Source organism: Eulemur rufifrons, chromosome 6 (assembly GCF_041146395.1).
Source record: "Eulemur rufifrons isolate Redbay chromosome 6, OSU_ERuf_1, whole genome shotgun sequence".
Lineage (NCBI taxonomy): Eukaryota > Metazoa > Chordata > Mammalia > Primates > Lemuridae > Eulemur > Eulemur rufifrons.
In genome coordinates, this window is record NC_090988.1 from 29,892,391 (window position 1) to 29,909,787 (window position 17,397).

General features: G+C 33.2%; 1 protein-coding gene across 2 annotated transcripts in view; it reads right to left on the reverse strand.

Annotated features, from left to right (window-relative positions):
* The window catches only part of DYNC2H1 (dynein cytoplasmic 2 heavy chain 1), a 285,364-nt gene that overhangs the window by 260,894 nt on the left and 7,073 nt on the right, over positions 1 to 17,397 (reverse strand). For both annotated transcript variants that reach the window (XM_069469002.1, XM_069469003.1), the window contains exons 6-18: positions 16,124 to 16,356; positions 13,686 to 13,820; positions 13,467 to 13,580; positions 13,244 to 13,355; positions 12,769 to 12,893; positions 11,442 to 11,617; positions 8,764 to 8,959; positions 5,226 to 5,321; positions 4,084 to 4,236; positions 3,363 to 3,461; positions 2,221 to 2,360; positions 1,909 to 2,137; positions 660 to 787 (exon numbers count right to left, since the gene is read on the reverse strand). In XM_069469002.1, coding sequence (XP_069325103.1) covers positions 660 to 787; positions 1,909 to 2,137; positions 2,221 to 2,360; positions 3,363 to 3,461; positions 4,084 to 4,236; positions 5,226 to 5,321; positions 8,764 to 8,959; positions 11,442 to 11,617; positions 12,769 to 12,893; positions 13,244 to 13,355; positions 13,467 to 13,580; positions 13,686 to 13,820; positions 16,124 to 16,356 — 1,936 coding nt within the window. The remainder of the gene's footprint in view (positions 1 to 659; positions 788 to 1,908; positions 2,138 to 2,220; positions 2,361 to 3,362; positions 3,462 to 4,083; positions 4,237 to 5,225; positions 5,322 to 8,763; positions 8,960 to 11,441; positions 11,618 to 12,768; positions 12,894 to 13,243; positions 13,356 to 13,466; positions 13,581 to 13,685; positions 13,821 to 16,123; positions 16,357 to 17,397) is intronic.

Genomic DNA, 17,397 nt, shown 5'->3' on the forward strand with positions numbered 1-17,397 from the left:
TTGTACTCCTACAGCACAGTTATGCATGTTATAAATGCTCAGCAAATATTTATTGAAAGAATGAACAAATGAATTAATAAAAGTAATATTATCCTTTATAGGGGATATATGCACTATTACATAAGGCCTTTCATGGAACTTATTGCTAAGAGTGGTTCCAGTAGTGAGAATATCAGATAGCAAGGGCTATATATTCTCAAGTAGCTAGGTTATGAGATGGCCCTCAGTGGCTTTTGTCTACATTTAGGGCAGTACCTGGATGCAGCGCTATGTTGTGTGCCTCCTAGGGCATTTTAAAAGGAAGCAAAGCAGTACAAAAGCAGAGTAAAATGTCATTAGCTTTGTATTTTCCAGTATGCTCTCACCAGCAGCTTCTAGCCATACTTGGACTGTGCCGATACATATCAACATATCACACCAGATCTGAATAGAAGGCCTCTATTCTCCCCAACTAGATCTCAGCCAGCAGAGCCTCTAGAAGGAAAACTTCTTTTATTCTCTGGAATGCCCTATCCAGATGGGCATTACTCAAGTGTCATAGCTGAGATCTAGACGAGGCAAGAAGCTGATCTGATTTCAATACCACTAAGTAGAGAATACTCTTACTATCCATATCAAAAACTATTATGGCACATAAGTACTACATTAACCTCCAATACCTTGGAAGTCGTTCTACTTCTTTCCCTTTTATTTTCAATGCTTTAAAATTTTTCTCCCAATCATGTACAGTAAAAAGATGCTTTTCTATTAGAGCTTCCATATCAACTTGCCCAATTACAATCCATTCCTATTTAAAGAATGAAAAACATATTATTAAATAGAATAAATTAATATTTAAAAAATTAGTATCCAACTATTAAGACCAATAAAAAGGGGCAAACATGAGGTATTCAAGTAAACGTCAATTTAAGTATGTAAATGTAACTATTACTGCATAGCCTAAAAAATGAACAGGGCTGGGCACAGTGGCTAATGCCTATAATCTTAGCACTTTGGGAGGTCAAAGCATGAGGACTGCTTGATGCCAGGAGTTCGAGACCAGCCTAAGCAAGAGTGAGACCCCATCTTTAAAAAGTAGAAGAATTAGCCAGCCGTAGTGGTGTGTGCCTGTAGTCCCAGCTACTTGGGAGGCTGAGTCAGGAGGATCACTCAAACCCAGGAGTTTGAGGCTGCAGTGAGCTATGATGATGCTACTGCTCTCTAGCCCAGGTGACAGAGAGAGACTTTGTCTCAAAAAAAAAAAAAAAAAGATTTAATATGAAGATGCAGTGATCATAGACTTTTTAAAGGAAATTATAAAAACCTTTCTTTTAGATTCTCTTCTTAAATTAGATGTATAAAAAGTACAAAGACAGAATCACTTCTGCAAAGCCAGGAGTCACCAAAGGCTACAAATCTGTATGTATCCAGATTTGCTCTAGAAATATAAAATGTAGAATACTAGTCAGATTATCAGTCCTATGTCTCAGGATCCATATAAATGAATAATGCAATTAAGGTTTATATTTGGAGTTAGTTTACATGATACACTTAAACAGAAATAAACAGTTAAATCACCCTTATTTTATTAACATTAGAGGGTTTCAGAATTAAAATTGACACAACAGATTCATATGACATACCAAGTTGACACAACAATTTAAAAAAGCAAAAAAACAAAAAAACTACTAGTTTCTCAATCTTCACAAAAGAGTCAAAGACAAAAAATAAATTTAGTTTAACTTTTTTTCATCTGTAGCATAAAGCTAGGCTGTATAAGAATCTACAAATATGGCTCTTGCTCTCTGATTTGCCGTATTTTAATTTTATGCCACACAGATAAATTATTAATTTGTATTAATATATTAAATGTTAATTCAATCAGATGAAATTTTATGTTAGAGAGATGGAAAATTACACGTTCTATACCTTATGTTGGTGTAAAACAGCTGACAATCTTCTAAACAGATCTTCTGCTTTGCTGAAAATAGTCAGAAATCCATTTGCATTTCTATCAATCATAATAGAAAAAATAGATTCATCTCCTGCCTCACCCACTCCCTTAAACTGATTTGGAATGCTGATGAATCTCTTCATTTCTCTATAATATTTAGCCCGGATTTCTTCAAAAGGAGGCCTGAATTGTAACCGTCCCTGTCTGGAAGTAAATAAATAACTTTAAAATATAAATTATTAGAAATTACAAAGTGAATATTAAATTGGGGTTTAAAAACATCTTACTTGTAAGTTAAGTCTATATTTATTTCTGGCAGGTTCTCATTAAGTGCTTCTAAGCCCATCTGATACTGATGCTCCAGAGCTTTGTACAGTTGATGATTCCAGTGCTGTTTCCATGCACGCATATCACTTGCTTGGAATCCCTAATATGTTACATTCATATTTTTATTTAAAAATTATGCAGTATTTTCATTTAATACTTTCATTTCACATAAAGCAAAATTATAAGCAAAAAAATTCATTCATTTTAAATATCTTAAAACATGTACCTCTAAATTGACCCTTTTAGTATAAGAGTTTGTATAGAGTCAAATATGAAAACCTCTAATCATCATCCTTATAAATGGTATATAAAAATATCAGTAAAATTTTAAAACCAAGCAAAAATTAAATGACTTTCATATTTGGACTTTATTTTATGATGCAGTACCACAATTATTTATTTTGTGAACTAACAGCTCTTCTCTTCCCACTCTCTAAATAATTAATTACATATTTAAAAACATTAGAAATTTAAAGTATTAGAATGACTAGAATAGTTTACATACTTTTTGCTTCCATACAACCATAAACATATCAATTCTAGAACTTTTGTTTTTTCTTAAGTTTCTAAAAATGGAAAAATATATGTAAATGTGTAAGATACCTAATTCATTCAAGATCATATTACCACATACTATGTAGCAGGCTCTGTGCTAGCCACTGTTATATATATATCATCTCTTATATCAAATTATGAATAGAACTGAAATTTTACTCCAAAACAGGGAAAAAATTTGTGAAATAGAGTTATTTCAGTCATTAAGCTTCTGTCTAAATTTAACTTGGTGTTCTATGGATGTCACAATCACCTAAAAGAGTGGTAACAAATGGTAGATATTTAAATACCAAGTCAGAAAAACTACAAACTCTGAATTGAGGGATCTGGCATTCTGTAAGACAAATATAAATTTATTTTATATTTTTAAATGTACATTAATTGCTAATATATGATCTTTACATATAATTTAGTCAAAGAATTCTAAATTTATTAGGAATTTATTAGTAAAGATTTAATCTTTATGAACATCTCAATTCATATACTGTATTCACATTCTGATACGGTCATATTTCAAAGTATTAACACAAAATAAAACATTCTCTACCTGTGCTTCTACACTTGCTAAGCCCGTTCTCAATTCTTGTAGTCCATCTTTCCAACGCTGTTGCTGCCGAAGCAGATCAATATTCATAAGAATAACCACCTATTAAAAATTAGAGCATAATGGTCTCAAAGTACCAATGGGAAAAATATTAACTTTTCAGTGGAGAAACCTGATACCACCTTAACCAAGTGATCAAATTTAACTCAACCTATAACAAAATTTATCAATACTTGATTGATATACTGAGAAGGGCAAAGCATCACTTCTGTGGTATTTCTGCCAAAATTACATAGGTCCAATATAATCATAAGAAAACATTATATAAACCCAAGTTTAGAGAGACATTCTACAAAATAACTAACCAATACTCATCAAGGTCAAGAAAAACAGGGAAAAACTGAGGAGGGAGACTACAGAGACTCAACAACTAAATGCAAAGTGAGATTCTGGATTGTATCCTGAAAAAGAAAAAGGATGTTAGTAAAAAAAAGTTGTAAAATTCAAAAATGGTCTATTTCCTGGTTTTGATAACTGTACTATGGTTATATAAGTTGTTAAGATTAGGGGAAGCTAAGTGAAGAGTAAATGTGAATTCTTTGTACTATTTGTGCAACTTTAAGTCTCAAATTATTTCAAAATAAGATATTTTTAAAAATTATATCTTAATTACCTTTTAATTAATACAATTCATAGATTATTCAATTTTATAAACAAAAAATACCTTTTCACAAAATGTCATGTGCCATTTTCTCAGTTTTCTATTTTCAGTGGCAAGTCGTTCAGCAGCATTTTGGAGTTTTTGGATGTAACCTTCTAATTCTTTAGGATTATCCCAAGTAATGTGTGATTTTCCTCCACTTCCTGCTTTTGAATTCTATGGTACAATAAATCACATTTAGTATTTAGATGCATTTCTTTTTTCCAAAAGATTCAATATTCTACATCATAAGTCCAACTATCACCAACACTGACCTATATTAAAGAAAGCACACAATAATTTTCCATTTTACAAATGATAAGGCAGTCTGGCCAAAATTGAGTAGCCCATTATTTCCAGGTTCTCCCTCTTACAACTAAAAAACCCTGGACATAACACAACATGTATAAGAAGACCCAAAAATAGAATGAAGAAGGCAGATAGCCTAGAAACTTCAGGAATTAAGAAACAACACATTTCAGTTTCCTTATTGTCTTCTATATACCTACGGACAGAGTGCTGGAGAAGACTCCAATCTGGAAACGCCAATAGGCACTACTGGAAGCTTGTACCTGGTTTCCTGGAACTTCATCCTATGCACCTTTCCCTTTGCTGATTTTGCTTTGTATCGACTCACTCACTATAATAAATATTGCTGTGTGTCCTAGCAAATCACAGAACCTGGGATGGTATTGAGGACCCTGACACAACTAGTTACCCACTTTCAAATGAAAGAGGAAAAGGTTATATTCCTCTTCTACTTATTTTTTCAAATATTTCTTGTCTATGAAGAACTAAAATTATAGATTTCAAAAAGTTAGTAGTCACATAGTAACATTCAGTTTAAACACTATTGTGGGTTTTCCTAATTTCATATCAATGGACATTTAAATAAGCACAAGTAAAGAGCAAATAAATAAGTCTTAAATTACAAAATCAGGAGAGGATGGAAAAGCACTAAGGAACCCTTTCCGTAAGGACCTTAAACTTCAGTGGATAAATAAATGGCACACAAATTTTATACTATCTCTATTAATGCAATTGATCAAAATCAGTACCAAAATATAGGAAACATTATAATCACTTAAATCTATAGTTGGAAAAAACTATGAAATAAACACTTCACATGTAAAATATAATTATAATGAAATAAAAAGTTCATTTACCTTAATTATCTGTTCAAATGCTAAGGCAGATTGTAACATCATTGGCCTCTGACTTTGAATCATTTGTTGATCAATAGAATTATAAAAATGTGCCACCTACAAAGTAAAAAGTCTAATTAGCAATAATCAATAATCGATAACATTTCATTTATAAAGTTTTAATTTTTCTTCATTTTTAATTGTTTGAATGGAAATATTAACTTTTCTCAATCCTAAGATTAGAACATAGTTTTTTCATCTCCAATATTGCATTTATTCATGTATTAATATATACAATCAACATATGTGTTGAGTTCCTATAATTTGCCAATTCATGTCCTAAGAGCTGATTAAACAATGATTATAAAACCTGGTCCTTGGAATCAAGAAGTCATACATAGTCTCACAGGGAAGAAGGAACCCAGTAAAACATGTTAGGTGCTGAAAAACTGAATTCTTAATTCCGCCACCTCTCCAAAGCTGCTCTTTTTTCAATATATACCACTATGATTTATCCATTTCTCAGACCAAAAATTCTTTGCATTGTCCCTAATGCTTCTCTCACATCCCACATCAGCAAGAGCCTGTTGCCTTCAACTTTCAAAATATATCTTGAATCCAATCACTTCACCCCACCTCCATCAATTGCATCCCAATCCATACAACCTCATTGCTCAGCAAGACCAATGCAACAGCCTCCTAACTGGTCCCCCTGTTTCCAACCATCGCCTCCTATAGTCCATTCAAAGCATCCAGAGTGATCTTTTGAAGGTTTTGAGTAGGCACCACATGCCTACCCAAACCTAATGACTTCCCAGTACACTTGAGAATAAAATCCAAAATCCCAAAACCCTTGCCTAAAAACCTTTCAATGGTTTCCCATTACACTAAAGGATAAAATCGACATTTTCATTTTTTCAAATACAAAACCCATGCCCTTACCCTAGCATGTAAGAACTGGCACTTAGCCCCACCACAAAACCCTCCCTCATTGCACTGCAGCCAAACTGGCGTCTTTTGCTGTTACTCTAACCTAACCTAAGGTTTCCCTCAGGAACTTTGCATCAGTCATTCCCTCTGCCTGGAATGGTTTCCCTCTAGATAGTCACATGGTTCCTTTGCCCACTTTATGTCAAGTCTCTTCTCAAATATTACCTCTTCATCAAGGCCTACCCTGACCATTCTACATAAAATGGCAGTCTTTGTCACAATCTCTTTACTCTGTTTTATTTTTCTTCAAAGCGCTTATCACTACCTAGTGTTGTGTTATATGTGTTTGCTATCTGTCTCTCCTACTGAAATGATAGCTCTAAGAACAGTGCCAAGCAAATAGCAAGTACTCAATAACAAACTCAATGTTTATTAAATTAATCAATGAATCAATAAATAGAAATAACTACAAGGGACACTGGTTGACAAAGAAGGACGTTGTCAACTCTGCTGGGGGAAAAAGGAGCTTCAGGGAAGATCAAGTAGATAACCTGGGCTGAGTCTAAGGAGTTTAAGGAGCCTATGGCCATATTCCCGGCACCTCACAACACTCTTGGCACACAGCAAGTGCTTAAAAAATATTTCTTAACTAATTTTATAAAGAATCCTCTTCTTTCCACTAATATGCATGAAAATATACCTTATTTGGAGGGGAATGCTCACTCTAATTATTCTGTACCACAAAAGTAGGCCTGAAAAGCAGAATCAGGAAAATGAGAAGCAATAGAATACATACTATTATTAATACAACAATCTAGCTATATTGCTATCTATCCAACAGTCTAATTTATACTCCATACTCCAGCTAAATATCTGCTCACAAATAAAGGTACACATAAACAGATTTTCCCACTTGTTCTTCCAGGGATAAATACAAATACTATATAACCATTCATTTTTTGAGCTCCTATTGCATCAGACTAAATACTTAGGGTACACAAGTGAGCAAGCCTCTATGCTTTTCATTAAGTAGTCATTCTAACTGAAATGATCAGCCAACCCCTCCTACACTTGAGAAAATATATATATACTCTTCCAGGCTCACATCAAACATCATTCCTCCCCAAAGACTTACCTGATACCACTTCTACCCCATCCAGAAAAAGAACTGAAAATTCCCACCTCTATGCTTTCACAAGACTTTCTGAACATCTATACTACATTAAATATCGTATCTACCTGTCCACATATCTATCATCACTACGTGAAATGAAATAAATATGAGCTCTGGAGTCAAGAGAGACTTGGTATCAAATCCTAGCTTCATAACATACAACCTGTGTGGCACCAGGAAAACCATGTTGCACGTCTGATACCAAATTAGGTCAGTGGTACAATAGGGGATTAATTAAAATAACATAAATAAAGCATCTACCTCAAGTCCTGACATTTAATGAGCACTCTGTTTAGTTTGCTCTCGTCCATCAGAACAATGATTCTCAACCATAGCTGACTTATACCTCAGGGAACATCTAACAATGTCTAGAGATATTTTTGATTGTCAGGACTAGATGTTCCTAGAACATACTAGGTACAGGACAGGGATGCTGCCGAATATCCTATAATGTACAGGATATTCCTCCCAAAAAAGAAGTGGTCCCAACTATCAAAAATGCAGAGGCTGAGAAATCCCGTGCCAGACTATGATAGTAATGTATTCATTTTTACATCCTCACTACGCTATGCTCAATGAATCTTTGCTGCATGAAAGAATAAATGGAAGACAAAATACACAAGATAGTGTTCCTGCCTTCTAAGATACTGTTCTTGTCCTTTAAGATCCAATAATCAAGTGAAAAAAAAATGAAAAAATCAGATACAACGTGTTATAATAGTGATTTTCACACTGCACACAGATTTTAAAAAAAAAAAATTCAACTAATGAAATATACACAAAGTAAGTGACTTTTAAAATGGGAATTAAACTATGACACTTGAGTTTTCTAATCAAAGAACATATTTCAAGCATGAAGACATGTTCAGAGAAAAGCCAAGCTTTATATACCTAAAGCATAGATACAACTTGAGGGTAAATGTAGTTAGTAAAGGCCAAAACCAGTAAGTTTAGTTGGGACATGATTAAGAAGAGTCTTTTATGCCATGCTAAGAAGCTAGACTGTAAGCTGATAATAGTTGGTTTTAAACAGGGAATTGACATGATGACAATGTGTGAACAGGTAGACCGAGGAAATGACTAGGAACACAGACCAATCCAATCTCTTAGCCTGGTAATTCTTTAAGAATATGCCCCTAGGAGGGAGCCAAAGGATCCTTTAATTAGAAGGTCCTTTAAAACCCATGCAAGTAACATGAAAGAAAAAAAGAAAGATTTCTATTTTCTTTCCAAATCCTTTTAGAATGAAAAGCAATAAACAAAAATACCTTAAGTTAATAAATTCCTATATAGGTTACAAAGCAAATTTTGTAATATAATCATTTAGCAATTCATAATTTCACAAGAATCGATGGTGCTATTCTCTTAGCCTAAAAAAACAAAGTCCTTAATATATTCTACTTTAATGTAATGAACTCAGAACAGGCAAGTTTTTAAAAAAATATAATTTCATACCTGTTTAAGAATAATTGCTTGCTTGCAGAATTTCTGTGCAATGTTTGCAACTTGCTGTATTTTAGCAGGAATAACAAACCCAAGTGCAGAAAGCTGACGAACTTCTCTCAGAAGAATCACCAAACGATCTGAATAATGCACTTTTAATGATCCATCATTAGGATCCAATTCCATAATTCGACTATTAGCCTCAATACTAAAAACAAAATAAATAACCTACTAAGTTTCCTGTTCTCACTCTTTTGACTAATGAAAAACACAATAGTTTTTAAAACTTATCTCTACAACTAATATTAACGCAAAGTAAAAAAAAAAAAATTTTTTTTCCAGAGACAGGGTCTCACTCTGTCACCCAGACCAGAATGCAATGGCACAATCATAGCTCACTGCAGCCTTGAACTCCTGGGCTCAAAGGTCCTCCCACCTTGGCCTCCCAAAGTACTAGGATTACAGGCATGAGCCACTGATCCTGCCCTCCCCACCCAAAAAGAAAAAAAACACTTTTTAATTATAGCTTTCAAGTTGTGGTTTTTTTCATATATTATTTCACAATTCAGACTTTGGAAACAAACTGCAATATCCAAAATATATCATGACATTACTATTTCAACCAAGCAGTTTTAAAGTGAGAAAAATCAATCCCCTAACTGTCAGCTAAGACTCAAATTGACATCATATCCACCATAAAGAAAAAAGTTTTTGATTTATTTTCTAAAGGTAACTTAGATTTTTTAATCACCCTACTTAATATTTTAAAAGGATCAATGATAAAGAACATCAAGATGGGCCGGGCGCGGTGGCTCACGCCTGTAATCCTAGCACTCTGGGAGGCCGAGGCGGGTGGATCGCTAGAGGTCAGGAGTTCGAGACCAGCCTGAGCAAGAGTGAGACCCCGTCTCTACTAAAAATAGAAAGAAATTATATGGACAACTAAAAATATATATACAAAAAATTAGCCGGGCATGGTGGCGCATGCCTGTAGTCCCAGCTACTCGGGAGGCTGAGGCAGTAGGATCGCTTAAGCCCAGGAGTCTGAGGTTGCTGTGAGCTAGGCCGACACCACGGCACTCACTCTAGCCCGGGCAACAAAGCGAGACTCTGTCTCAAAAAAAAAAAAAAAAAAAAAGAACATCAAGATGGTAGGAGTAGATATATTCAAATGTTTCATTCTTCTACCCTTTGATTCACTACTTACTGATTGTATATTTTTCTGTTTCTTGTAAAGGCTATAATAGCAAATATTACTTTGGGGCACTCAAATGAGCATGGATTGTGAAAATGCTGAACTAAATTAAGCATAAGGTATTATGTTTTCATCACCTTCCTTTAGAATTAGGTTTATATAATGCTCATTCTTTCAAATCACTTTCATAAATAAGAAAACTTACAGGTCTTAGAAAGTAACCTACTGAAAAACAAAAAACAAATCTATTCAGCCTACTTAATAGCATATAAAACAAAACATAATAACAAGTAGATGCTTTAAAATGGCTTAAAATGATGATTTAGCCCAAACTTTCCTAAACACACATAAAGTTTGTCAGCAAACTATAATGGTGACATTTTTTGCCTTTATTAAGGACAGATCTTCAAAATAAGTTTGTATATACCAGCATTTCCCAAAATATTTCAAGAACACACTGATGATTCTATAGGACAATAGGTTTTCCACCAAAAAAAAGACAGGAGGAGGGTTTCACTGCCACATGGGAAACACTGTGTAGAACAGGATAAACAGGCCTCTTTACAGCAGATCTCACACCCCTGTTATGCTACCATATACAGATTTCCACTGGAGCTACAGTGATAAAGTGTGCAAATTTTCCACAATTAGTTGACTAAAGCACTCTTTCTTTTTTTTATCCTGGAGCATCTCTCATGTTTTAGGCTCAGAGTAGGAAAGGGAAGAGCTAAATGGCATAAAGTTATAATCATTATGCCCTAGTGCCCTTTGGTTCCCTCTATTCTTCTTCCAGAACCAGAATTCTAGATTTAAAAAAAAAAAAAAAAATTACTCATTCAATTTAAGAGGTACCACTTTTGGCTTAATTATCCTTTGTAGCAGTATAGGGGAAATAAACAGAACTTCATAGTATGTACAAAATTAGTTTTAAAAAGACATGACAAGTTTCTAAAAATATAGGCAATAATATGCTGGGGACAGTAAACCTGAGGTACAAAGAAATAATGGATTTTTTCAGACCACCCATTTTAAATCCTCATAAGGATAATTAGGTTAACCAATTAATATATTCACTGTAGCTCAACAGATATTTACCAAAACCTTACTATGTTGGGCACCATGAAGAAATACTCCCTACCTCAACGAGTTTAATAACATTTTATGGTTAAAATATGTGTGTAATTCTGTGTGTATAATATTAATTTTAAAAGGCAGAAAAACATATATGAAAACCAAGAGAGAGGAAAAGCCTAATTTCAAAGTGGGAATCTGCAGTTCTGGGGAACAGACATGAGAAGGAAGGAAGAGGTAGTCACCTAAGCATATTATCAAAGTTTCAACCTAAATGACTTAAAAGTTGATGATCAAACACTAACAAACAAAAACAAGGGAGGAGCAGCAAGTTTGGAAAAAGGAAAAAGATGATTGATTCCATCCTGCCATTTGGATTAATAACATGATTTTGGATTTTACAGTTTAGTACATTTATACTTACCACAAACCAGATCTGGAATCAGACAAACCTGACTGAATATCCCTGGACCAATCATCAAATTGTTCCTGTTCATATAGTTTAAATTGGTCTAAGAGATCTTCGGCACTTCGATGAAAAGATCGAAATCCTGACAAGTCAGATAAAAGAGCCTCTGCAATCTTGATAGCATCATCTACCTTAAAAAGTCAAATTACAAGGACATGTATTATTTAAATTCTAATAAATTTAGCATAAAATAATGACCCTCCTTCTCTGATCTGTGATTTAGAAATTATTTTCCCTTTCAACTATAAATAGTAAAATAGAAGTTTTGCCAAAGAATATAAGAACATCAACCCCTACTTTGCTTCTGAAATATGCAGCCTGAGAATAGCAAAACACAAGAAGATAACCCATACGAGGAATAATCTGAAGGGTAAAATACAGGGTAAATGAAAAGTCAGCTCTCGAAATATGTGTGCCCACTGATTTTCAGAGGAAACTGAGAACATCAGCAATACTCCTAAAGGTGTTCAGCAATAATTTTGGCCCTTTGCTAAATGCTTTAACAGTTCAAGCAATAATTAGGCCCATTGAAATGTCAATTAAGAGACATAAATGCTTTTCCTCCACAACTGTACAAAGAACATTGCAGAATCCCAGAAAACTCACTGACAAAATCGTTAGGCAAAATATTCCAGAAAATAAAACATCAAAAATACAAACTTGAGTAAGTAGAACTACCAAACATGCTAGCTTTTATAATGTTCTATGAGGTCTTACTCTTACAATCACAAACTATAATCAATTAACAGGTATTATAAGAGTCAAATGCAAGACACTGTGCCATATACTAATTAGTAAGTCCGTAAGAGTCTTAGGTCAATTTTAATAATATTAAAATACTAAATAGTCTTTTAAATATATAAATTGCTGTCACTACCTTAGACAATGCTATAATAACCTTTCACCTTTCTTTTAACTTCCTCTCAACCCAAAGTGTTTTAGTTACATAAACATACTTGCATATAGACTTTGCAACTACTGGGATTTTAGAGTGATTTTTTTAATACAGTGTAAAGATGCTTTCCTCTTAAATAAAGGCACTTGCCTGGAATAACTGCAAGTAGAATAAGTGATTTGATTATTCTCTCTATACAAGGAATGAAAAGAAACATTAGAACCTCCTTTCCATACTTTTTTAGACTTCTGCGTTTCACATAAAAATTAGATGGATATGCCAAGGAAAACAGAGACTATTTATACTACGGTTCTATAGTGCCTTCTACATGCCTTAATTTAGCACATTTTATAATTAGTATTCTTCAACTTTTATTAAAACAAATACCTTCAATTCCAACTGGCGAACCCAAACTATATTATTAACAACTTCTGAAAGATTTTTGCCAGAAAGTGGTCCAGATGCATCACCAGGAGTTCCTCGGCACCGATTCTCAAAGTCTAATCGAAAATCTATAAAATTTAAATCAAATAAATAATTGATCAGAGTTAGCAAAGATTTCCTAAATGCCTTCCATGTACCAAGCACTATGGCAAATGTTATGGATAGAAAAATAATAGGAGTTGGTCCCTACCCTCAAGGACCTTGTCTTTCAAGTGAGACAGAGAAAGAAAATAACCTGTTAATTCAAAAAATCTGAAATTTATAACAGAAATAAGTAAATTAATCTTTAGGATAAAACTGTCAGAAAATGTAGTCTTAATCCTAAATGGTATGCAACAAAGAAAAAAGTAATCTACAAAAATATTTCTCAATATTTCTGTATAGTTCTGTACAACTATAATCTCTGATAAAATTTTACCTTTAACTGAGTCTGTAAGTCTTGCCAATAAAGTTTCTCTTTCCAACATCAATTCTTTGCTTATAGTTGGACGTTTCACCAATTCTTTATACTTCAGAAATGCCTGAAGAAGCTAATATAAAACAAAATAATTATATGCTCATCTCAATGGATTGACTTAGCAAATATATTTATATCTCCTACAATAGCTTAAGCGGAATAGTAATATATTTCAATATTTTACCTGCTGTGGACTGTCTTGAATTTCTGAAATATAATTTTTCAATCTTCCTGCTATTTTTTGTTCCGCAGGTGCAATAATTTTCTCATATTGAGACACCGCAGCTTTCCACAAAGGCTAAACACATTAACAATATTGTTAGACTTTAGTATGTCAAAAATCTCCTTTTATAAAGAACAATATAAATAGGAAATTAAACAGACAGAAACATATATATTTGACCTCAGTATAGGGATTATATTGCACAGGATTCAGGCCAGTAAAAGGTTCAAATACTCGAGCCAGGCATATGATTTTCTCTTCACCAGCAGGTAAAAAATAGAGAAGCTTCTCATGAATTGTTCTAATAGCCAAGACCTAAAACGTAAAATATTAAAACAACAAATGTATTTAAATAAAAAAAGCTGCATAAGTAAGTCTAAAACTTACAGCTATTAGGGAAGAATTTCTTTAAACTAGGCTTAAAAGAACAAAAAATGAAATGAACAATAAAACTAAAACTATAATCCTGAGAATTACCACTCAACAAAGTGATGTACACTAACATTAATCAGTGTGCTCAAATCTAGTGAAAATATATAACATCTACATTATTTTTAAACTGTGTTTAAAGCTCACTTAAGTACGTTTTTAGAGTCTGCCCTAAATATAGTAAAAACTTCTGATTTTCATTATTCAGCATTAAATTGCACTTATAATAAGGAAATGGCATGTTAACAGCTCTATTTATAATTTACAAACAGCTGGAAAACAATTATTCTTGTATTTTGAACTGAAATTTTCTGCCAACAATCAAAGGGTAATCAAAAAGGTTAAGTAGGAGTTGGAAATCTCAGTATAAACTCATGTTTTATTTTTCTGTTGCTAAAAAAAAAATATCTATTTAACAATTTTGCCCAATTTCTGAGAATACCTAAAAGCATTGCTAGCTAAATAACAATTAGCACTTCCCCCACCAGTTTGCTGTTAAATCGTATTTCCTACCAAAAAGACGCAATCTCCTTGGAAAAATGGCTAATTTCACGTATGGGACAGAAAATGTACAAGATGGGTTGGGCTGGGCTGGAACATTTTCAAGGGCCTAAGTTATCAAAGAAATACTATGATAATATCAAAAAGACACAGGAGCCAACTTGAAGGGGCACTCCAACCCAAAGATGAAACAATTTGAGTATAATAACTACAATGGACTAAAACATATAAAAATTCATGAGTTCATAATGACACTACCAGAAGACATTTCATGGTCACCTATGGAACTTACTATGACACTAACCTATTTTTCACAGTAGGAAAAAGTAATAAATAAAAAGAAAAAAGCAATTGTCCATACTGCCATTCCTATGCAAACTGTATTTCAGAATAACTAAAAAGTTGATGAGGAAATTCTTCCAGATAGAAAAATTATCACTAATAAATGAAGAAAGAGTGACAGAATTAGAAAATTATCATTTTGCAACCCTTCATGACCACCAATGGCTGCTAAAATCGCTAAGAAAAAGTTGATGGAGAGCATTACAATGGATAGATGACGCTTATCATACCTGAACCCACATATCAAACTCAGCATCACTACATGCCTCCTGATGTAATGCATAAGAACTATCCACACTACCTATGAAGTATTCTTGCTAAAAGAAAAAAAACAGAAAGAACCTTAATTTAATCAAGCCTTTATAGCCAACTAGTTGTTAATAGAAAAAATGGGAGAGACAGGAACATGCTAACAACACAAAGATATAAAAAGATAAATCCAAAATGTGGGAAATACTATATGGCATAAAAAACAGAAAGGGGAACCGTTTAAATTAAAAGAGACTCAGGAGACATATCAACCAAATGCAATGTGTAGACCTTGTTTGCAACCTGATTCAAGTAAACCAACTATAAAAAAATTTCTGAGAAAGTCAGGCTACATAAACACTGGTTAAATAAAAAAATTAAGAAATTACTGTTATTTTGTTAGGTGTGATAATGGTCCTGCAGTTATGTTTTAAGGATGGAAAAGCATGAGATATCTTAGCTTTAAAAATATTCCAACAAAAAAAAAAAGGAGAGGCAGGGGAGACAAAGAGGAGACAAGAATTGAATAATTAATGTCAATGACTATTGAAACTGAGTGGTGGATACATGGGCATTCATTATACTATTTTACCTTTGTGTATGTTTTAAATATTCCATAACAAAAAAAGTAAAAAAAAAAAAAGTAATTCTACACTGAACTAATAACGCATGTAAATTAAGGAACTGTTTCAAATATTTCCACCAACTATGCCCTAACAAGCTGTCCCTACTTAAGAACAATTTCAATAGCTAGGAGAATGTCTGAGAGCTTCCATACATGGACAAGTGAATCGATTTATCTTTTTTATAACAAAGAACAGAATATAAATTCACAACTAACAAGCTGACCAGTCACACACCAAAGGGAAAAAAAGGATGTGGAAATCAGCATATAGTTAGTACCCACTGTGCACCTGGCACTGTGCCAAGATGAGTGCCATAAACTATCTCATGTGAACTTTAACTCCTATTCTCTCTCAAAACTATAAGTAACTTCTAACAGATGTATAATGCTTGGTAAATATAAAATACATTAACAAAAAAGTGAAGAGCTACTTTACACTTAAAGACAAAGATCCAGATAATCAAATTGATACCTCTTCAAGGCGTTTGCCAAGTTTGTCAAGTGTTTCTGGGAAATATTTTTCATTTTTCCATGGATGAGGAACATAGCGCTGCCACACCTGACCTGTTAGATGATTACACACTATCACCCATTGTTCACAAATTGAAATACCAGCTTTCAGATTTTCCTTCACAAGATAATAAGGATCTTCCCATAGGTTCAAAGTTCCCAACTTTTTCTGAACAAACCTTCCAAATGAACCACCTATTAAAACATAAAACAAAGATTTGAATAAAAGTGTTTTTATAGAATTATAAAATACATTCTTATGACAAAATTAAAATATACAAATTAACAAACTAAAAGATCTACAAAATATCACACGCACACCCTTAGACTAACATTCTCAATCAATAACAAATATTTTTTTAAAACACACAAACACATTAGTATGCAATTTTGCATCTTTCAATATATCGTGTACATCTTTCAAGTATAGAAATACATATGCAATTTCTATAAGGCTGCAGAGCCAACTGTGAATGTAGCATTATGTAAACAATTCTTAATTGCTATTTGTTTCTACTCATATTAGAAACAATGCTGCAATAAATAACCTTATACGTACAACTTTATGCACTTACCTGATATTTTCTTAGGATAATAATGAGAAGGGTATTTTCTAGATCAAAAATTTTAATATTCTCTGGGAGGCCGAGGCGGGTGGATCACTCAAGGACAGGAGTTCGAGACCAGCCTGAGCAATGAGCGAGACCTTGTCTCTACTAAAAATAGAAAGAAATTATCTGGCCAACTAAAATATATATAGAAAAAAAAATTAGCCGGGCATGGTGGCGCATGCCTGTAGTCCCAGCTACTCGGGAGGCTGAGGCAGTAGGATTGCTTAAGCCCAGGTGTTTGAGGTTGCTGTGAGCTAGGCTGACGCCACGGCACTCACTCTAGCCTGGGCAACAAAGCGACACTCTGTCTCAAAAAAAAAAAAAAAAAAAAAAAATTTAATATTGATAGATAATCCAATATATTAATATTTTAAATAATTTTTGGTTCATTTCAAAATAAAGTCTAAATTAACATAGGCATAAATACTAAAAATCTATGTAAATTTAGTTCTAGTGTCAAAGAATTTGACACATATGATTTAAATTAGTCAATTATATACAAATATCTATTTAAATAATTCTACCTGATTTGCTTTAGGAGTTATTTTAAATAGCAATTATTACCTTAAGGAGCATTTTAAGTAAGGACTTAAAGTATAAAAAGAAAACAAAATAAGACAGGCTT